The 22,339-nt window shown below is 42.8% G+C and overlaps 1 protein-coding gene across 2 annotated transcripts in view; it reads left to right on the forward strand.

Annotated features, from left to right (window-relative positions):
* CBL (Cbl proto-oncogene) overlaps positions 1 to 20,825 on the forward strand; it is a 47,392-nt gene extending 26,567 nt beyond the window's left edge. Inside the window, exons 4-16 of one of the 2 annotated variants that reach the window (XM_067310098.1) lie at positions 973 to 1,129; positions 2,681 to 2,802; positions 3,845 to 3,982; positions 4,805 to 4,892; positions 5,458 to 5,589; positions 6,016 to 6,219; positions 7,780 to 7,911; positions 8,871 to 9,248; positions 11,046 to 11,140; positions 11,801 to 11,956; positions 12,448 to 12,551; positions 13,008 to 13,190; positions 15,844 to 20,825. In XM_067310098.1, coding sequence (XP_067166199.1) covers positions 973 to 1,129; positions 2,681 to 2,802; positions 3,845 to 3,982; positions 4,805 to 4,892; positions 5,458 to 5,589; positions 6,016 to 6,219; positions 7,780 to 7,911; positions 8,871 to 9,248; positions 11,046 to 11,140; positions 11,801 to 11,956; positions 12,448 to 12,551; positions 13,008 to 13,190; positions 15,844 to 16,124 — 2,170 coding nt within the window. In that variant the 3' untranslated portion in view covers positions 16,125 to 20,825. Of the gene's footprint in view, positions 1 to 972; positions 1,130 to 2,680; positions 2,803 to 3,844; positions 3,983 to 4,804; positions 4,893 to 5,457; positions 5,590 to 6,015; positions 6,220 to 7,779; positions 7,912 to 8,870; positions 9,249 to 11,045; positions 11,141 to 11,800; positions 11,957 to 12,447; positions 12,552 to 13,007; positions 13,191 to 15,501; positions 15,578 to 15,843 lie in introns of those variants that run through there. The other variant, XM_067310099.1, reaches the window with a different exon arrangement.
* Positions 20,826 to 22,339: the final 1,514 nt, after the last annotated feature.

Here is a 22,339-nt window from a genome sequence, read left to right on the forward strand (position 1 = left end):
TTATATTAAATTCTTTTCATTTTCCCTCCAATTAGTCTTTCTAATCACTTAGTCACCTTTCTTCTGGCTTCTCTGAAAGAAGCTTTTTCTTCTTCTTCTTCAGTTTGCATAATGGATTGGTTAAGATAGAATGGAAGAGAAAGTTAAGTGCAACATATATTTAGGTATAAACAGTTGAAATGTCAGTTTTAATTTTTATATCTAGTAAAAAGCTGACTAAATGATCTTTAGAGGTGTCCACAGCAACCTTTGATGATTAAAGTTAAGCAAATTGGGCACTACTTTCTAACTAAAAAAAGTACTTCACATGAAGAATTTAATTGGTAGGTGTTAGAACAAAAAGCAGTAATATGTTTACTCATGAATAACGCAGTGGTCTGAAGCTAGGTACGTTTTTTTTATGTATCTATTCCACCTGATGTTTTAAAAGAAGGAAAATATTTCTTTATACAGGAGCCTCTGCTTTGGCTTCTGGTTATCTTACTTCTCTAGTTATTCCTTCTTTAGAGAACTGTTTAGAACTTTTTAATTTTTATTTTTTAACCATCTAGATCTCTGCTAAAGGGCTTGCTATTAACTCCTTCTCTACCAGCTGCAATGTTATGAAACTCTTATCACCTGGGAGTATTGTATACAGCCCCGGCGCATGCATGTTGACCGTGGTGACATGACAGGACTGCAAACAAAGGGAAAGGAGAAAGCAGAGCTGGGCTTCAGATTCCAAAATTTTATATATGCACAGAAAATTGACTGATGTCCGTTTGGCTGCTAATTTCCTGTGATACCAAGAAATCTTTTGCTTGTATAATGTGAATAAATCTCTTGTAGCTAGAGGTTTTCCTCTAGGAAAGAGGAGGTTTCCTCCTCTCTCACTTTATCACGAGGCATATACTCACAAATAAAATACCTAGGGTTTGTATAGGGAGGTGGTCTCCAGTCACTCACATTTACCAATGGCTTGGTTTTCCCCAGGACTATTGTTCCTTGGAAGAGCTTCCGTCAGGCCTTGCACGAAGTGCATCCAATCAGTTCGGGGCTTGAAGCCATGGCCCTGAAGTCAACAATTGACTTGACGTGCAATGACTACATTTCAGTATTTGAATTTGATATCTTCACACGACTTTTTCAGGTAAGAATTCAGGAATGTGACTGACCAGAAATGGCTGAAAAATATGTATCTTGGTGCTTCAAGTTAGACACTTGCCCCAGGATAAAGCAAATTTTCCACATTAAAATAACATCATTTATACTGTAATGGGTTTGGTCTTCTTGCCCCTCGTCCTCTGGCAAGTTTTGATAATGCTTAGAACTTCTGACTGAAAAAGAAAAAGTTGTCTAAATATAAATTGCAACTGTAAGGCACATTCAATATCCTTCTGTGAATCAATTTTTCCCTTTCAAAAGTCACTTTTAGACTGAAGTTCTGACACAACTTCTATAAGCCAGGAAATGTGAAGCTTAGTTTATCAGTCTGTCTTCCCTTGTGTCCTTTTTTTCTTGTCAGATATATTTTCCGTGGGGGATGTTCAGGATGGAGTGCGAGCATGGAAATTTGGGTTTCCTGGCATTTGAACTGACACAGCCAGGATGTTGTGTACACGTTCTGTGTTCCGTGTGCAAGAAATATCTGTGTTACTGAAGGGATATTAATAATAGGTAAAATTTGAACCCACGGTCATTAATAGCACTGAGCTCAAAAGCACAGCTTCTGATGGTGCAACTGGATATTTACAAGAACAAACACTTACTTCTTTGGCTCTGACTTGCCTTTTCCCATGTGATAGGGTGGGTTGTAATTAAGATATGTCTAGCTGAAAAATTCCCATGTTCAGTGTTGCAATGTATCTGATCTCATTCAGTACTTTTTCCAACTGTAGTACATAAAGAGCAAACTAAGAGTAGCTGCAATTTCAAAGAGAAGCAAAGTTTTTAGGGAGAAGAAATATCTTCTATTAGACAAGCTAATAAATGTGGAAAAAACAGATGAGATTCTAGACACAGAAGCCCTTCTTCAGAATTGAAATCTATCAGACTGTTGTTTTGACTTTTTCTGCATCATTTTTAGGAATATTAAACATGTATGAGTTTATTTATTCAAATCAAAACTCCTTTACTAAACAGCAAGGAAGAAGTCACTGAGGTCACTAGCCAGTAATCCTTGCCACACCCAAGTGGGGTTAGGTGGTTAAGGAATAGTCACAAGCATCTTACACACAGTGAAACTGAGACAGAGAGGAGAGGTCACTTTTCTGAGGCCATATAGGAAGTCGCTGTTGGAGATGCGACTAGTCATGGTTTCTGGTCCCGTACATAATCTTATTAAATTCCTATCTCTATCCCTGTCTCAGTAATGAGTCATCTTCTCTGCAGAAGCAGTACAGATTGGTAGCTGTTCTTGGGTTGTCTTTTTTGTGACCTCAGTGACTTCTTCCTTGCTGTTTATTAAAGGAGTTTTGATTAAAGCCTGTCTAAGATGATATTGGTATCACCTGCAAGAGAGAAACTCAAATTCTGAGGCTGCTGCATGAAAATATAGCTTTTAGTTCTTCTGCTGGATTTCTGGTGGCATAAGAAATCTGATTCTTTAACTGAAGAACTGACTCGTTTGATTAAGGAATATTGTACATGTTGATACCTTCTAGAAGTGCATGGTTAATATATTTCTTTGTTGTTTCTGTAGCCATGGTCCTCTCTGCTCAGGAACTGGAATAGCCTAGCGGTGACTCATCCTGGTTATATGGCATTCCTAACATATGATGAGGTAAAAGCCCGGCTTCAGAAGTTCATTCACAAACCTGGCAGGTTAGTGCTTGGCAGCAGTGGCCTTTTGGACTGCTCTTGCTAACATCTCTGATTATTGCACTGGCCCGAGGAGGTTGGGATTTTTTTGTCTTTGTCCTCCTTTCTCAGCAATTTAAATATGAAAAAAACCAGCTTGCCCTGTGTTCAGAGATTATCCTCCATGTGGCGACATACCTCCTGCTCACACCCCCAGCTGTCACACCAGCTCCCACCGGCGTGAGCAGGACGCACTGAGGCAAACGTATGCCGCAGAGTGAGCCCAGACCGTGAGCAGTTTAGGACCATGAATAAGGGAAGGAATCAATATGTCCCATAGCTTCCTGGCATATTTACATCTAACCAGGAGAGCTGAAGGATTGCAGCCCTGGTTAGCAGTGTCTACATTTAAAGCCAACTTCAGACAGATAGCCAGGGCAGCTGACCACTGGTTGCGCTGGCAGAAAGCGGCAAGCTAGGCGAGGGAGGCTGCAAGGTGATGCTGCGGGCTGGGTGGGCTTGGGAGGACATGGGGCAACGCACGCTTCTGGGAGGGTCGTGGACCTGAGTAGCTTTGGGCTGCTAACGTCCTGGGTGTAACTTGGTCCAGTGCAACAGAGCTAACAAATTTCTCTTTGTGCGTGAAGGGTCAAGAGTTCATTTCTGAAGACTGTTAGAAGACTGTTAGTTCTGTGCTGGTTTTGAAAATGGAAACCTTGTGCAGCCTGGGTTTTTTGGGGGGGACGGGGGTTGTTTGTTTGTTTTTTTAAGTTAATTTGAAACAAATGGTTATGAGGATGCTAACACTTCTTGCTCTGGATCCTGGGTTTGATTTCACATTGAGGCCAGTGCTTGGATACTTTGCTTGCTTCATATCAGATTGCAAGGTTCTCCTTTGATCTGCTTGGGGATAAAGTGAGAAAAGCTGATATAAATCATCCAGTTATTCTTACTAGTTTTTGTTTGTTGTCTTGAGATAGCCAGACAAAGGCTGCTTACTTGATATTTAATCTTTTCTGCCTGTTCCAGTCTAAACTGAAGTTTCTTTTCCTTCGTCTATTTTCAGTTATATTTTCCGATTGAGTTGTACACGACTTGGTCAGTGGGCCATTGGTTATGTTACTGCAGATGGGAACATTCTTCAGACAATCCCCCACAACAAACCTCTCTTTCAAGCACTGATTGATGGCTTCAGGGAAGGCTTGTAAGTAACTGTATCAACATCAAATTTTTTTTGCCTTTTTGCCCTTTTTTATTGTGAGTTTGTTTTATGCATCTTAATCCTGTGGTATGGTCTTGAAATCAGTTGAATGTTAAAATGATTCCTCTGGGTTCATAAGACATTATCTACTTTATGGTAGAGGCAATATGTTGCAGAGGTCAAGCAACCTCTGTTGACATCGCTAAGCCCCTTTTGCACATCTCTCAGCTCTTCCTTTTTGTTTTGACCTCAATTCAGCAAAACACTTCAAGCATGTCCCATTGATGTCAGTGGAATAATTCATATGCTTAACTATTTTGGCACTCAAGAATACTCAGACAGCTATCTTTTGCACTGCGTATCTCTATTCTCCTTTGCAGTTGTAGAGAATAAGTGTCTGTCAGCATTTCCCTTGTCATGACCTGTTTTCCAGTTGGGTCCTAAACCTGTGTCACAGCAACTGAAATTACATCCTCAGTTTTCTTACTTTGGATATTACAGTTTCACTGTAGGATGCTTTAAGAAGAGAAGGCTGGGGCCATAACCTTCTGTTAAAAAAAAAAAAAAAAAAAAAGTTGCCAGGAAGGAAAACAAGCTTCTCTTTTCTATTTTTAAGAATGGCATGTTTGGTTTTGATCTGATAGGAAAGTTATTCCAAAACTTTGTTTGAATTCCAAACACCTTGAATTCTCTCCCCTTACTTCTCACCCTTGTTCCTTCTTTCCTCCTCCACCCCCAAAAGGGACCTTATATGGGTGTTTGTGTGTGAGTTCGTGTGCATATGTGCACATACATAGAGTTTCTTTTTTCTCCAACTTCTTGCAGTTATTTATTTCCCGATGGCCGGAATCAGAATCCTGACTTGACTGGCTTGTGTGAGCCCACACCTCAGGACCACATTAAAGTTACACAGGTGAGCAGAGTATTCTTTCCTATCAAACTTGTTTGCTTTCTTCCCGATTTCTGGCCTCCTTAGCTGTTTATACAATTCTGTCTTATAAACCAGTATTCTGAAGGCTTGTTTTTAAAGCTACTGTATTGCATCTTGTAGGAGTGGTAGAAATCTTTGAATGATAGGGCTGGGGAGAGGAGATTGCAAAGGTTAAATAAAGCTTCACCTTTATGTGGGACTGACAGATTTTAAGATATTTATTTAGAATGTTCTGCCAAATATTCATTCCTCTGTGCCATCTAGCATGTCTGTGCTTGTGGACCTTGCTTTCCTAAGCTGTTCTTGGGACATCTAAATAAAAATGCGGGATAAGTTCAAGTCCACTTTTTTTTCAAGGCTTGTCAGATATATCTAGCACATAAAATCACAGTGGAATCTTTTCAGACTTCTGCTCTGTTGCGCTATGTTCTTGTGTTTGGAATTTATTTACTTTTTCCTGCAAATCTTGTGTTGGATTTCTTGTAGCTATGACTAATCAGGCATGTTATTTTCCAGTATCAACGGTGTCGGTCTTTCTTTCCCCAAGGAACAATATGAATTGTATTGCGAGATGGGCTCCACATTCCAGCTGTGTAAAATCTGTGCTGAAAACGACAAGGATGTGAAGATTGAACCATGCGGCCATCTGATGTGCACTTCCTGTCTCACTGCATGGCAGGTTAGGCTTTGCCCTCTTGTTGCTCTCCCAGAGTGATGCTGGTTACTCTTTTACAAAAGTAGTATATACTCTTTCTTCTCAAAACTGTTTAGTTTCTTCCAGCTATGGAGATTAGGCAGTGGAACTGAAAACAAGCTCATATTACAGTAATACCAGTGCATCAGTGCCAGCTTCACTTGCCCAGGAGAAGCTAGTCAGATGCCTGGTCTCTTAGTTGAGGAATAGGCAAGAAGTGTGAGGACTTGCCAAAAAAGTCTACTTTTTCTACTGCAGGGAGAAAATCCTCTATACTTATAGCACAGGTTGCCTTTCTCTCTTCCTTGCATTCAAAAGGTAGCTCAACATGAAATGTTTAAACCTCTTTGTATATTATCCATGGATTTCATTTCTGCATCTTAGTGGCTGTTATATCTCTTTTCTCTGAAGGAATCAGAAGGCCAGGGTTGTCCTTTTTGCCGCTGTGAAATCAAAGGAACGGAGCCGATTGTAGTAGACCCATTTGATCCCAGAGGAGGAGGAGGATTATCACGGCAAGGTGCAGAAGGAACTCCTTCACCCAATTATGATGATGACGATGATGATAGAGCTGATGATTCCCTCTTCATGATGAAAGAATTAGCTGGTACCAAAGTAAGGATACTTGAGTGTGTGCTAGTAGATGTGGCAGCATTTACCAAGACTGCATGTTCTCCATCAGTTTTCTGTGGTCTCAGTGTCTCGTGCACATGAGGTTTGTCAGACTTCACAAAAAAAAGGATTTTAGTCAGCATACAGAGGATGAAATAAACAGGGATTTAGGTTTAGCTGCATGCTGTCGGTTCAGTTAAGTAATACTGGTCACACTTCAAAATCTGTGATCTTTTGTGTGTTGTCTTGGAAGATGAGGTCTTGGTCAGCCCTTTGAAGAGTGAAAGAGCTGACTTCAATTGGAACATAAGGTCTAGGTTTAAAACACTTCCCTGCATGCTTAGCAATGCTGTTTTTGATTTATTAGCCATAGTTTGCTCGTATCAGCAGAAATTCATCCGTTTTCCCCAGTGATGAATATAACTAACCAGATATAGTGTTCCCAAGGTTCTGATGACTAGCTGGGTAGAGGGCAGGCTATTTTCCTGAGGAAGTCAATTTGACTGTCATCTTTTAATATGGTGTCTGACAAATTTGTATAATAAAGGTCTGATGACTCTCTACCATCAGTGCTACTTCCTTCCAGGAGATGTGCACAAGAGAGGCATTCTTTATGAATCACTGCATGTATTTTTTAAAAGCTCATTGCTGCTCTTGCACATCTGCAGTTAGCATTGTTCTGCTAACATAGGCAAGTGATTTTGAATTTGACTAATTTTTAATAACTGAATCCACTAAAATAAGCTGCTTTTCCTGGTCAGAAAGAATCCTATGCTCTGATTTACCTACCACTGATGAGATTTCTCTTTAGCTTCCACCCTGTGAAATAGTGTATTAAATTACAAACTGTGTTCCCGGAGATTGTTTTTGTATACATAGCTTGGGGAAGCAAAGCACAGTTTCCTTGATGTGACATCCTGTTGTGGTTTGCAGTAGGCTAGTATTCTCTATTTGCTGGCACTAGTGAATTCAAACGTGTGTAAAGCTTTTCAAAGTTACAGGGCACTAGCCTTTCCTGTAAAATAAATTATATAAAGAAGAGGAAAATAGGTACTGTTCTGATTTGTTAGATGGAAAAACAGATTTACAGGGACAAAAATAGAGGTTTTGGTGCATGCTAATGATTGCTGCAAGTACCATGACACTGTAGTAAGGCAGTCTGCGCAGTGGTGACTGCGATGCTAAGTTTTTTCTGCAGCAGATCATGCCCTCTGGTGTCAAAAGGAAGACAGGCTTGCTACTACTCGAATCCTGGTAAGGCAGATTTGTTACTCTAGGAAAACAGTTTGTCTTTTATTGTGCCCTTGCTAAACGTTCATTTGTGGTTGTGTGCCACAGTTGAGCACGCTGGTGATCTTCAAGGTTTGTTCCAGACAAGTTTTGTTGTGCTGTGACAGCGCTTTCATTTACTCATGTATGGTTGTAATTAATATAGTCATTTGTTACCAACAGCGATACTGAAGGCAGTGCCGGTCACAGAACTTGAAAGCAATAAGAACCAGCCTCTCTAGAGGAAAGGAGCTTTGCTGAATTTTATCAATTTCCCTATTTTTTCTCTTTCAGGTCGAGCGTCCTCCTTCTCCATTCTCAGTAGCTCCGCAGGCCACCCTTCCTCCTGTGCCACCACGACTGGATCTTTTGCAGCAACGGGTGTCCAATCCACCCGGGGCGTCCAGTCCTGGGACCACTTCAAAGGTAAAACACTCTTTTTGCCCTTTCAGATATCATGTTGGTGGGGCAGGAGGGCAATGGAGTGTTCTGGTGAACCCTTCATGTTCTCTGTGATGTCCCTAAATTCTTTCACACATGATTTTTTCTTCTTTCTTTTCCACAGTCCTGTCAGGCCACCTTTCCTTCCATTCCCCCATGACAACCCAATCTGTCCTGAAAGCAAATGCTTCCTTTGGGAATCCATGGTTGGAGAGTCCCTATTTCCCATCTAGAGGTTCTGTCTTCCTTCCCATTCCTCCATGCAATTGCCAGAAAGCAGATAGGCATAACCTGAAGTACTTGGCCACTTAGGCTGACCGGTGCCCTCCTGATGAAAAACCAAGTTATCCTTATTAACAGTATCTTCACTGGTTTTCAGTCTCAGCCATTGGTGCCTATGCCCCATGTAGCTGCATTTATGGACTTGTGTTTTTTTCTAGACGGTGAACTAGATGTGGGAAGGTGTTATATTTCTGTCCCAGTTTCCCTCTTCTTCCCAAATCTTTCCATCAAGCACTTTTCAGATACAAAACCAAAGGAGGAATGATATATACGTGTGACTGGGAGAGAGAGAAACTGTTTTCCTGGTTGACCAGCAGGAGACAGTAGCGTGATCTTGGTAGCATTTGCTGGTTGGTTAAGAAATGGCAGTGGTTCTTCAGTTGGTTTGAATGAAGTAATAGAATTATGCTTGAAAGTTCAGGCAGAAGAAAATAACCATTTCTATGATTTGCTCACTGATGGAAGTTAACTTGTATAAATAATCTGCAGCTGAAAATTTTTGAAATGATGAGTATCTGCACCTGCTGAGATAATTTATTGTATAAAAAAGGTGAAACAAAAAGTAAAACCCACCCTCCTCCCAGCTGCCTCCCACCCTTTTATATTTTGTGGCTAGACTACCTTTGCTAAACAGTATTTTACATTCTTCTGCTGCTTTCCAGGCTGCTCCAGGTACCCTTCACAAGGATAAACCTTTGCCGATCCCACCAACGCTCCGAGATCTCCCACCGCCACCCCCTCCGGACAGGCCACATTGCATCGGAACCGAGAGTCGACCTCAGAGACGTCCCCTGCCCTGCACGCCAGGAGACTGTCCTTTGAGAGACAAACTTCCCCCTGTGCCCTCCAACCGTCAGGGCGAGCCGTGGCCATCCCGACCAATTCCGAAAGCCCCCTCTGTAGCTCTCAGCCCTGGTGACCCTTGGGCTGGGAGAGAACTGTCAAACAGGCACTCGCTTCCCTTCTCCTTGCCCTCTCAGATGGATTCCAGGGCTGACACCCATCGGCTTGGGAGCACGCTCAGCCTGGACAACCCAGTGGTGAGTAGACGTATTTTGTGAGGAATTAAATCCCCCAATGTGGGGTCCTTCCGTGGGGTCCCACTGGAATGCCTCTGTTCTCCAGATGGGGAGGCCCAATACCCATCCGGGGCCCACTAGTCTTTTGCTTGTATAGCCTTTAACTCCTCACAGAGATGGGAGAAGTGGTTATTGGTGTGCAGAGGTGCAGTGGGAAGAGTGCCCTCCTGTTTCCTTTCCTCTTTATCTAATCTTGTTTCCTGCCCTGCAGGGGACACGTGCCGAAAGGCATCTATTAGATTAGGAATTGTCCCTCTGTATTGTCTGCCCGTGTAAAGCAGCTCTAGGTACACCTAACTGCAGCGCTGGGTGCCACAGCTGATTTCTTCTTTCTCTTTCTGCCTGCGGGGTGGACTTCCCTTCCCCCTTGACTGCAGTTCTGGCCGCTTTCCTTATTTGATGAGTGCCGGGGCCCCCTGGGGGGCCGGGGCCGGGCTCATCCCATCCCATCTCATTTCCAGTCCATGGGTGACCACTCGGTGTAAGAGAGCAGCCCACGTGGGTATGGGGAGGGGTTGTTGCTGCTGCTGAGGTTCCTGGATTGCCCTGTTATGCTGTCGCATGAGCTCTGTCTCCTCCTGCTGTCAAATTAAGTACATCTTCAAGGTATGTGGCAACCCTCTTATCAATGGCTTTGGGTACGCTGGGTCCACTGGGGACGATATAGGCGTGTGGCCTAGCCGTCCCCGTTCCCTGATCGCTTGTAGACAGGCGGCCTCATTTACTGCCTCAGTCAATCCCATTAAGGTGTGGATGGGGATCACTAATGGCTCTCCCCGCTCATGGGGATCGATTCCTCCTGCCCAAAAGGCAGCCCAGGAAGTCAGAGAATGAAGGTGACCCCCCCGGCAGAGCAGGGTTGTCAGGAGGCCCTTCCGTGAGGAAAACTCCTGGTCCCCAGAATCCTTCTGCTTCCACCCTGTCCAATATTATCCTATCTCCTCCCAGTTTGTTTATTCTTATTACCCACTCTGTCTCCGCTTCTCCAGGTTTCCGACAGAATTTTTCCTGGAGACTCGCTGTCTGCAAGGGGTGAAACAGGGTGGTACGAGTAGCCTCCCGCCAGTTGCCTCCTTGGGGTCCCATAGTGATTTTATGTTTTACTATGGGGGCTGTCCTTTTTATCAACAGCTCATCTTCCCTATCTCCTTCCCCATTCTCCATGGCGGGGGGGTTGATCATTTTCTGGATCAAACTAGATGTCCCCATCCCAAGTTTCTGGGTCAGTGAGCACTCGGTGTATTTTGGCAAGGTCAAAAGTTTTAGACTGCTTAGCCAGCATCACCTAAAACTTCTCTTCTACTGCCCTCCTTTTATCTTGTTCAACCTTCAATTGTTTGTTGGTGCGATTGTTTTCTATCTGCAGTAGCTGTTGCTGTTTTGGGGCCTGCATTTCATTTTGGAGGGTAGCTAGTTCTTTATCTCACTGTTCCCTGTAAGCGTAAGCTGCCTCCAAACAAGCCCCCAGCATTTTTAGAATTACGCCTTTATTTTGGCCGTCCTTACTCTTACCTCTAGCTAAGTCTAGTTGCCTTTCCGCATCCCCCCAATCATGCCAATGATCATTAACCCATTTGGGTGAGAACTTGGGGGATTCCTCCACTCTGTGCCCCTTGCGCTGTCAGTTATTTGCAGTCATCTGGGGTCTGAGATAAGGGTGGGGGGCATAGTTGCGCTCCGCCATGCTGGCTGACAGCTTTGCAACTGTGCTGATAGGCCTTGTGTTTCTAATTCCTGGTTTGGAATTTTTTCTTTCAGAGCTTGAGCGGTGGTCCACCAGCAACCTCAGAGTGTGAGCACCCCAAAATTAAACCCTCCTCATCTGCTAATGCTATCTACTCCTTAGCTGCCAGGTGTGTTGTTTTCTAACAAATGTGCTTTTTTTGTAATAGTAGAAAGGTAAATTGTAAGTCTCTCTCCATGCTGGTGCCAGGGATAGAATTTGACACAACTCTGTCAGCCTAAGTTTCCATCTTTGAAGAATTATTAAAGCACACAATCAAGAAAAATTAGATGAAATTAGCATCTTGTTTTAGGTCTGTGGGTGATGGTAGTTACCTTTGGATGTGGCAACAGGAAACAGGCTTGTGTATGGTTTCTAAATCATTTTTTGGATATGTAAGAGTGTGAGATGGGTGCTCAAGTCATGGGACAGAACTGCAGGTACAACACAGCTATTCTTTGGCCGGTTGCGCTGGATCAGGCTACAGTTTCCTTTAGCTCTTTGGTAAATTCACTTCCAAGTTGGTCTTTCTAAATATAGAGTGTGAAGCAGGTGATGTAAAATGTGTGTATGATATTGTCAACTTCCTTTTGCACAATGACTTTGTGCCAGTGTGACCTTGCAGCTGGGCTGCTGAGAATCCTGAAAGCCAGGTTCTTTCTCTAGAGAGAATCCATTTTAAAATGACTGCTTGTTACTTCAGCTGTGAGTTTGAAAGGCTGCTTTGATATTAATTAGATTTGGCTTAAATGTTTTTCTAGTGTTTCTATCTTGTTTCTTCTGCCTCCAGACCACTGCCTGTACCGAAACTGCCACCTGGGGAACAGTCGGAAAGTGACGAAGACACTGAATACATGTCACCATCCTCTCTGCCTGTGGTGCCTCCAGGTCCTGCTGCACAAAAACCAGAGCTCAAAATGCCTTTGGAAATGACTCAGAGTTTACGGTGAGATTCTGTTTGTATGTACTGTGCTTCCTCTTCATGCCTCAGGGAAGCACATTCGTTTACTAGGGTGGAGGTTTTGCTTGCTCTGTCTGCTGACTTCCCCCACTGATACTCACCAGATTTAGAGTGACATAGCAAACTGTAAATGAAAGGCAGCTACTGCTCTTTTGCAGAAACCTTTTATAGTCATTAAAGGAGTCACATAACCACTCCCACCTCTTTCTGCTGGTAGTCCTTTGACAGCAGCGGCAGCCACCGAAATCCAAAATTACATTAAAGGGTTGTTTTCTGGCGGTATCAAACTCTTCAGAGCTGATCTGCTATATTGCAGTAGACAATATTAGAGCATTCACAGGAACAAATATTCTCTCGCAAAATGGTGGTGATTTCATTTTTGGAGCAGAGATGTGTGCAGAGTCACAGGCACAGTATCTAGGTGATGGCTGACCATCGTTGCTTGTCTGAAAGGAAATGTGCATTCTCTCCCTCAGAGTATTAGAGTGTGACCAGCAAACGGACGGCTGTATGTACGAGGCAATGTACAACATTCACTCCCAAGCAGCGTCCTCTGCTTTTGAGACTGTCAACACTTCTGGTGAGTGGGCGTGCTAAAAAAAAAAAAAAAAAACTAAATGAAATGTTGCATGCTTTTGCTGTTAAAACAGCTAGGATGTATGTGGAAACATTTGGTTCTGTGTACTGCAAACTGTATGTGGGGATGTTGCTGAGAAGCCCAGTTGGAATGAACTGTAAAAGTATTCAGCAGTTGTTTAAAAAATTGCTGTTTGGAAAATTGTTTTCTGGGCTTAGCTGCTGTGAGCAGCTGCAGCAGCGGTCAGCCCACATGTATCATAAACATTTTGAATATAATACTAGGGCAGTTTAATTCCTTACCTTCTGGAAAGAGCTTCCTCTAAATTTGGGGTTTTGGCAGCACAGCCATAGTTCTGTGTCCTGTCAGTGTTTGTGGACTCCAGGGGAACTCAGAGTCTGCCCTGAGGGACAGAGACTCTGTTCAGTCCCAGAGCTCAGAACGTGTCTCTTATTCTAGATGAAGGGGATCTGGCAGCAGCCACTGCCAGCAATGGCCCTGAAGAATCAGAAAATGAAGAAGATGGCTATGATGTGCCCAAGCCACCACTACCAGTTGCTATTGCTCGTCGCACACTGTCTGATATCTCCAATGCCACGCCTGCCTTCAGCCGAATGTCTTTGGAAAACGACCCTGTAACAGGTTAGAGAACATCCATAGTGAAGACATTGTAGTGGTTACTAATAGCTTGCTATGCGCATTTGAAATTTCTCTGTCACTGACTCAAGGTTTTGTGTGTAGACTGTATAATCACTTTTACAGTGCAGAATTACACTGTTTTTTTGTGTTAGGTTTGCTTTACAACTTGGAATGTACTGCTTTGGTCATGTAAATCAATGAGTTAGCAAATCACATCTAAATCACAGTTAGCAAAACCTCTCCTCAGCCTAAAGGGTATGCCTTAAGCCACTATATCCTACAGGGCATAGGATACATTTTGTACCAGGGCATGAAACAGACCTTCAGAATATTCCTGTTTATCACTGTACAAGTTAAAGCAGAGATGACTGGCCCTGCACTGCTTCTGGGCTGGCTCGGTCTCGGGTGCAGTTGTTGCCAGCAGATGGCACACGCGCACTTTTTGATGCTGCCAGTTCCTTTGCACAGGGACCTAGTGGCTCTCCAAGGCCAGCTTTTTGTCCCTGGGGAGTAGAGGACATCCTGTCCTTCTGGCTCTGAGGCACATTCTCTAGGGAAAAACCAAAGCCTTGTCTCTCTGAAGGCCTTTCTGAATAATGCTTGACTTATTCCCTACAACTGCCCAGTGGCTCTGAAGGAAGCACTGAAACTCTTTCCTGTTGAGGGGCTTTCAGCATGTCTGAACTCTCTGGTGATTTGCTGAGTAAGAGGAGTGAATTTCTTCTTCCTTCGGGAGGCAGGCAGGAGGCAGAACCTCCTGTACCCAAGACCACTTGCCCCAGCGCTCCACCAGCTCCCTTTCCCCGAGCTTGTTGGTGTTCAGCTCAGAGAAGAGCAACGGAGTTTGTTAGTGTTTGCCACTCCTCCCTGCCCCGCTTTCTCTGTCTCTCACTGTGTCTGTAGAACAGGGCTGGCAGGGATAAAAAGCGGCAGAGAGAGCTCACATCCTGCTCCTGAATGAGCTACTGAGCTTAATCATTGACCTTTCTTTGTTTCTACTGCCCTGAAACGAGAACAGAGCTATTGTCCTGCTTTGTAGTGTTAGGAGATCTGCTAAAGAAAAGTGCTGCGCTAGTGGTGATTGTTACTGCTCGGGGAAGTGTTCGCAGCTTTCTGAAACGTTGTGTATCGGCTACTGCGGGAGTCTGGTGTTAAGCAAGGCCGGCTACTGTGGGATACGTTCTGGCAGTGCCGCGTTCTCTTCCATTGTGCCGTACAATTTAGTTTCTTAATCACTTACCAAAAAAGCTGTGCTAGTAGCTGCTCTTTCAAATTGACCCATGGTCTCTGAAATTTGATCCAGTTCAAGCTGAAGTAGCTATTTCAAAACACAATTTGGGGAAAGAAGGGGGTAGTCCTTTTTCCTAATCGTACAAAAGGCTTTTTATGTGTAAGCAGCTTGTACTTTGAAGATTAGTGAGTTGAACTGCATTGTGGTTGGTGAGGAAGCTTCAATGAATTTGTTTCCTTGAAGAGCTTTCTCTATTTTAGTGTTTTGGTACAAGTTTTTCAGAAAGCCTCCATGATGACTGCTTTTTTTTCTGACCGGCGCTGCAGTGCCCACTCTTAAAAAGGGATTGTTTGGACATTCTTAGTTTTAGGGATTTGTATCTTGTACACCAGTTCAACTGCTAGAAAACTCTGTGTTGAGTACTCTGAGGAGTTTCCCCAGAAGGCAAATAAAACCTTGCCTAAGGTGATGGCAAATATTTGTGCAGAAAAATTTCTTGTGATTTCAAAAGTAAGAAAAAATATTTTCTACAATGATATAGGAGGTTAGAACTAAAAAATAGTCAGGAGACTTTGCATTAGGAAGTGGAAGGGCATCTGAAACAATGAGTTTTCTCTCCAAGGTATTAGTTAAAGCCTTGGAGTGTTTGGTGTCTAGTTTGGTTTCTTAGCTGATCTTTTTATCTCTCTGGGAGCAATGCATGATGTGGCTACTGGCAAGTAATGCATATGAATGATGAAGAGGAAAGGCAGAAGAGGCTGAGCTTACTGATCTGCCATAGCTGACAGCCATTTGGTAGGATGAGTTTCAGCAGGAACTCTTGTAGACGGCCCTGGCGTGCTGGTGGGCTGGCAGAGGAAGAGAAGCAGACCCTTCTGAGAACATAATTCGGTTGCTAGAGAGATCCTGATGGAGGAATTGTAACCAATAGATTTGGTTTGTCTGTGTGCTCCCTTAGCACACGGCAGTGTGGACATCAGTTGTGTGTGCAAAGAGCAGCATCTGGCTGGTTTAAACTCTCTGATTTTAGAAGGAAAATTTGGTAAAGACTGTTGCATATTCTCTGTGTCATTTTTTCCCCAGCAGATCTCTGCTCCTCAATCAAAGTTGGTATCTGAGCCCTGCTCACAGGCATGCATACATCTGTGCCCAAATTTTTCTGTTTACATAGTTTTATTTTAATAAGCAAGCCTGATGTGGCCTTCTAATTATTTAATAAATCTGCATAGCCATTTTTGCCTACTAGAGGAGAAGCCAGGCCAGTCTGTGCCATTGTGTGGGAGGATAGGCCGGCTGGAGGAAGTACGATAGCTTTCAGAGGTGTGTTTTTGAAGTCCCAGTTTTCAGTTTAATACCATTCCTGCTTTGCTCCAAGCAAGAATCACATGCCCTTTTCTGATGTGATGCATTTGTTTCTTCTTCCAGGTTTTTCGGATGGCTCTCAAGTTCCGGAAAGGCCGCCGAAGCCGCTACCACGGAGAATAAATTCTGAGCGGAAAGCAGGGAGCTGCCAGTCAGGTGGAGCCAGCAGTGGGACCAGTGCGTCACTGCAACTCTCCAGTGAGATTGAGAATCTAATGAGCCAAGGCTACTCATATCAGGACATTCAGAAAGCACTGGTCATTGCACATAACAATATTGAGATGGCCAAGAATATTCTCCGAGAGTTTGTTTCCATTTCCTCCCCTGCGCACGTGGCTACATAGCACATTACCTCCGCACCTAGAACTTCTGTGGACCAACCGCCTGGGCAGCCATAGCCCAGCTACGCACCAAAGGGGAAGGGGGTTCCTTTAGAGACTTCGTGCTGAAGTCAGCCCTGCCTCTTAAGAGAATCAGTTATCAGGTTTTTGTGGTTCCAGATTTCAAAGCAGTGGAATGAAATGGAGCAGATTGGTGTTTTATACAGTGTATGTCTTGGAGTCCTTTACCCCTACCTCTTGTTTGAGAGAACAGATTTATTTCCAGGGTGTTGGTAGAGAAAGGTATCGCAACAAGCGATCCCAGAGCTGATGCCCTGGAGGCTGGGGGGAGTGTTTTGTGCTGTGAATTCTAAGTGAATGCTCTGAGAAAAAAAGTCTCCGGGTCGGTGTGGTGTGTCCTGTGGTTCATGGTACTAGGTTTGGACCTGTTTGCTGCTGTGTGTTTGGCTCAGGCTTTTTAGAGCAGTTGAGAGGTGACCTTCTGCTGGGAATAAATGGGAGACCTTGGAAGAAATCTTTTGATTGCTTCCTGTTTGCCATGGTGTTTCCCTCTTACCTGTAATAATAGCATTTATTGCTTATGATGCAAGTCCTCCCTTTTTGCCTGGAGACAGTGCGACTGGCTTCTCTCAGGTATTTTGATCTTGGCAGTGCTGGGAGTTGGATTTCTCTCACTATGTGTCCTCTTGCTGGCAGTGCTGGCAGCATGGGATCCCAGGGAGCTAGATACACTGAAAGTTGTGCGTGTTTTCAGGTGGTGGGAGAGGGTAGGAAGAATTAGAGTGAGAGTGAAGAACTGGCCGCTGCTTATCCTTTTAGCCCTGTGCATTTCGTGCTTCGATGCTCAGACTTGATTGCGGCCCTGCTGGACTTGAGCAGCCATTGCTGGACGCTTCCATGCACTCTTTCTCTAGGAATGTTGCATCTGGTGAATATGATGTTTTATTTATCTTAACTGCATGGTGGCTGTCACAGACTAGTGGCCTTCACACGCATTCCATCACCTCCTTTAGAGACCTTTTGTGGGAGCAAGTTGTCTTTGTGCCAGACTGTTTTGTGGAATTGGTAGATGCAGCTGATGTATTTGTTGGTATCTTATCTGCTTTGCAGTAAAAAAAAAAAAAGCAACAGTTCTCTGCATGGCTATCAAAACAACATGGGGGCTCTTCTTTCCATTTCCATTACTCCAAGGAATTGCCAGAGCTTGTGTTAAAACAGGTCTGGGGAAATTCTCTGTTTATAAAAGAATCACACTGGGCTTTAAAAGTCAGTGCTCAACTGTTACTTGGAAAAAAACTGACTTGTGTACTCAGCTACTTACTCTGTTCTTATGTGCTTGATATGCGAGAAGTGTGTGGCTTCTTTTGAGTGGATTTAAATCAAATAGGGATACACAGATCACAGCCTGACAGATGGACAGTGTTCTGAATACACTGAGTGGCTGTTAGCCTTTCAAAGAATGTCACAGATTATTGGTATCTCTCTAAGGGCAGCGGTAGTGACTAGGCAAAGGGTTGCAACTTGAAATATTTGTTGGAGTGCGTGTGGCAGTTGGATGAAGTTTAGCCTTTTAAAGACTCCAGTAGCTTGTCCCAGATCTCAGATAAACAGCTTGCAATTGGCAGAGAGGACTTAACAAGTGTTAGCAAAGGGAACAAAGCATAAATTGTTCATTTAATGTAGATTATAAATTTCACTGTAAATCCACAGCCTTATGAATTGATGCAGTGGGATTCAGACAGTTTAAAAGCAGGAACTATCTGTCCTCATGCCCTTCCTTTCTCTGGTACAGAAAACGTGGTCAAAAACTGTAAGGAGAGCTCCCGTCTTAGCAGCAGTGCTGATGGCCTGCATGTGCTGCACCTATTTTGGAGCCAGGGCCGAAACCTGCAAATGCAGCACGCCGTGAGATTTATGCCAGCGGGCACGGCTCTCCGCAGCGCGCGAAGCGAGGTCACGTGCGGCCAAGCGCAGGGGCTGGCGTGGCTGAAGGTGTTGAGTTGCAGAGAAGGTGAAGTCAGTGCGTATCGCACTCCGGGAAGAAGAGCTGTTCTTTTTTTCTCTGCCCACACATGTGACAGTCAGCGGTATCGTGAATCAGTCCTGCTCTTTTTCTGTGAAATGCGGAATGCTCTGCCAGAAATGCCTGGCAGCCTTGGTCAGTGTGTCCGGGGAGCTTCTAGAGAAGCGAGCCTGGCACTGCGGCTGCTGAGGCAGGCACGTGGGGCAGCTCCCGTTGTCCTCTTAGTACATCTGCATGTTACGGTTGTGAACCTGGCCAAACTGTCCTAGTGTATCGTTATTTCCTGGCTTTGTGCTGGAGAACAGGTAAACCTCTTCTGCGAGGGAGCACTGCTGTTTTATTTCTCTCTTTTTTGTATCCTCTCCAGTTGTGCCACTAGCTCCGTGTTGGTTTTGGAGCCAGTTCGGTTCTGACTTGCAGTGTAAACTCAGTGCAAGCGTGTTTAAATGTGGTGTGTGGCTGGCTTTTTCACCCGGGCAGGGGTGCTGCTGCCAGGGCTGAGTGAGAGCCAAGCTCAAGTGGCTAGAAAGCCTTAACCCTTGTCTTGCCACAGTGTACGTGGTCAAAGTAGCAGTGCCCTGTCCCACACAAGCCCGTTATTAGAGCCTTGTCGTAGTGCTAAATTAAACGATGCCTAGCAGAGCTTTTACAGGCTTGTCTTTGGGGTTCATGTGCCAAGGGACAGTCCCATGGGCATCGTTCCAGATTAGCGATTAGAGAGCAATCTTTGTGGCATGTATTTCTGATTTTTCTGCATGTGTCCTTTCTGTGCACTGTTTGTGTTTCAAATGATTTAGGAGACTCAGGTCTCACTTTTTCCTCCTTGGACGTATGAGCGTTTGTTAGCATCACTGAAATCAGCGGAGTCCTGACTGTGTCCTCTGGCTATGCTCTGTGAAGTCAATCAGGCACTTCACAGTGTATTTTCTTCATTGTTTTTCTTTTAGAAAGGTGAGCCCAAGATTTATTCCTCTTCTTTTTCCATTCACCTCCTTGGTGTTTATTCTGGAAAAGTTACCTTTGTAATGTTACTTTAAAAAAGAAAAAAAAAAACCCAAATGTCTAGTGCCTTTCTTAAGGGAATGCTGCATCTCTAGGCTGGATCTGAGTACCCCTGTGAAAAGGAAGAGACCCAACTAGACTAGCTGTAAAACTACCTTTGAGTGTGCGACTGCTTTGGAAGGGGTGAAGCAAAGGGGCAAGAGAGATGGGCAATTGTCACTTCAACTATGACACTGTGTTTTGTAGCATTTCAACTGTGGAGGTTTCCTACTTTACCTGTTACTAACAGTGACTTGTCTGGACTGGTGCTGTATTAAGCTTGGTGTGAAGATGGTAGAATTGTAGGACAGGATTGTTTTTGCTTGTAACCGAATCAGTTCTGGTTATACAAATGCTGTTTTTCCCCCACCTGTCACCCCAGGACATAAAGCAAGCAGAAAATACTTGGTACAGGACAAGCCGGGCACAAAATATGTGGAGCCAGTGTGCGTCTCTGCACGATGAGCAGCAGGTAGCTATAAAAAGCAGGCACCTATCATCTGTCTCGAACAGGGTTTCTGGCTGACTTAGCGTGGCCAATGCACCCGAGCTGAATGGGAAGCTGAAATGAGACATGTCCGGCTATGAGTGTGGTAAAACTTGTCTGCTGCACTAGCCTTCTCTCTCTCTGTCTCTCTGTCTCTTTCTCTCTCTCTGTCTCTTTCTCTCTCTCTCTGTCTCTTTCTCTCTCTCTCTGTCTCTTTCTCTCTCTCTCTGTGTGTCTCTTTCTCTGTCTCTTTCTCTCTCTCTCTTTCTGTCTCTTTCTCTCTCTCTGTCTCTTTCTGTCTCTTTCTCTCTCTCTGTCTCTTTCTCTCTGTCTCTTTCTCTCTCTCTGTCTCTTTCTCTCTGTCTCTTTCTCTCTCTCTCTGTCTCTCTCTCTCTCTGCAAATGCTGCAGATTTAGGCATTCAGTGCCTCTCATGGGTAGCACTGCATTTGCTTTCCTTATAAACAGGTTTTCTGCATGCCCCTCACTGAGCCCTAATTAATTTTGGGGGAGCCAGGTAACATTCGGGTACAGCATGTTGCTTCCTGTACTAGACTGACTATAGTACTGTAGCTAATCCTGAGGCAGGGTCATTACTGTAAATGTCATTTTCAGTTGAGCAAGGAAAAATGCAACTCCCAGGGCACTTTTTGAAGGTGCCACATGAAAAATTAGAGTGGGGAATAAGGACACCTATTTTTAAAGTCCCTAATAAAAATCTTTGTTGAAATACCTGGTGGGGGAGGAACAGTTGTTATTTCTCTTGAATGATGAATACCAATTTGTATAATATCAGTGTTAAAAAATATGGAGATTTTCACAAAATATTTTAAAAAGTATAATAGTGTCATTAATATAAAAATATAATAGCAGTATTTAATCCTTTCAGATCTGTAAAGAATAAGAAAAAACAGAAGGTAAATATTCTTACAGAGAGTAGCTTAGCTTTAAGGTTCACTTGGTTTAAAGTCCTCATTTTGTTTGCAAATGCATTGTTAATGTTTAGAGGTTATACTAATGTTATTTATTAATTGTTTCCATTCCTGTATGCTGCCCACTAAGAGCTTCTTTGTTTGGGATTTCATTCACCTGTGTCAATAAAGAAAACAAAACAAAACAAAGTTTTATTTTTAAATAAAATTTCCTTTGTTGTAGCATATGGTGTGTATTGTGTTGCTTTTGGGAGCTCTTGGAAAAGAATTTTGCACGGTAGACTATTGCAGACATCTGGTACAGAGTGTCCAGGTATGAGACTTGCAGTTTGGGAGAACCAGATGGCTGACAGACGACGGTGGACATGGCATCCAGTGGAATCATCAACTGTAGGATCTCTTAAATCCTGACCCACTCCAACACATTAAACACACGAAATGAAGGAAAAAAACTGTTTGACACGTACAGAAAGAGGAAAAGCTACAGACAAAGTCCAACATCACTGAAGACAAAAAGTAACTATAATGATCAGAGCACAGACTCTATATAGACTCTATATAGACTCTATATAGACTCTATATAGACTCTATATAGACTCTATATAGACTCTATATAGACTCTATATAGACTCTATATAGACTCTATATAGACTCTATATAGACTCTATATAGACTCTATATAGACTCTATATAGACTCTATATAGACTCTATATAGACTCTATATAGACTCTATATAGACTCTATATAGACTCTATATAGACTCTATATAGACTCTATATAGACTCTATATAGACTCTATATAGACTCTATATAGACTCTATATAGACTCTATATAGACTCTATATAGACTCTATATAGACTCTATATAGACTCTATATAGACTCTATATAGACTCTATATAGACTCTATATAGACTCTATATAGACTCTATATAGACTCTATATAGACTCTATATAGACTCTATATAGACTCTATATAGACTCTATATAGACTCTATATAGACTCTATATAGACTCTATATAGACTCTATATAGACTCTATATAGACTCTATATAGACTCTATATAGACTCTATATAGACTCTATATAGACTCTATATAGACTCTATATAGACTCTATATAGACTCTATATAGACTCTATATAGACTCTATATAGACTCTATATAGACTCTATATAGACTCTATATAGACTCTATATAGACTCTATATAGACTCTATATAGACTCTATATAGACTCTATATAGACTCTATATAGACTCTATATAGACTCTATATAGACTCTATATAGACTCTATATAGACTCTATATAGACTCTATATAGACTCTATATAGACTCTATATAGACTCTATATAGACTCTATATAGACTCTATATAGACTCTATATAGACTCTATATAGACTCTATATAGACTCTATATAGACTCTATATAGACTCTATATAGACTCTATATAGACTCTATATAGACTCTATATAGACTCTATATAGACTCTATATAGACTCTATATAGACTCTATATAGACTCTATATAGACTCTATATAGACTCTATATAGACTCTATATAGACTCTATATAGACTCTATATAGACTCTATATAGACTCTATATAGACTCTATATAGACTCTATATAGACTCTATATAGACTCTATATAGACTCTATATAGACTCTATATAGACTCTATATAGACTCTATATAGACTCTATATAGACTCTATATAGACTCTATATAGACTCTATA

This window comes from Apteryx mantelli, chromosome 23 (genome assembly GCF_036417845.1).
Source record: "Apteryx mantelli isolate bAptMan1 chromosome 23, bAptMan1.hap1, whole genome shotgun sequence".
In the NCBI taxonomy this organism is placed as follows: domain Eukaryota; kingdom Metazoa; phylum Chordata; class Aves; order Apterygiformes; family Apterygidae; genus Apteryx; species Apteryx mantelli.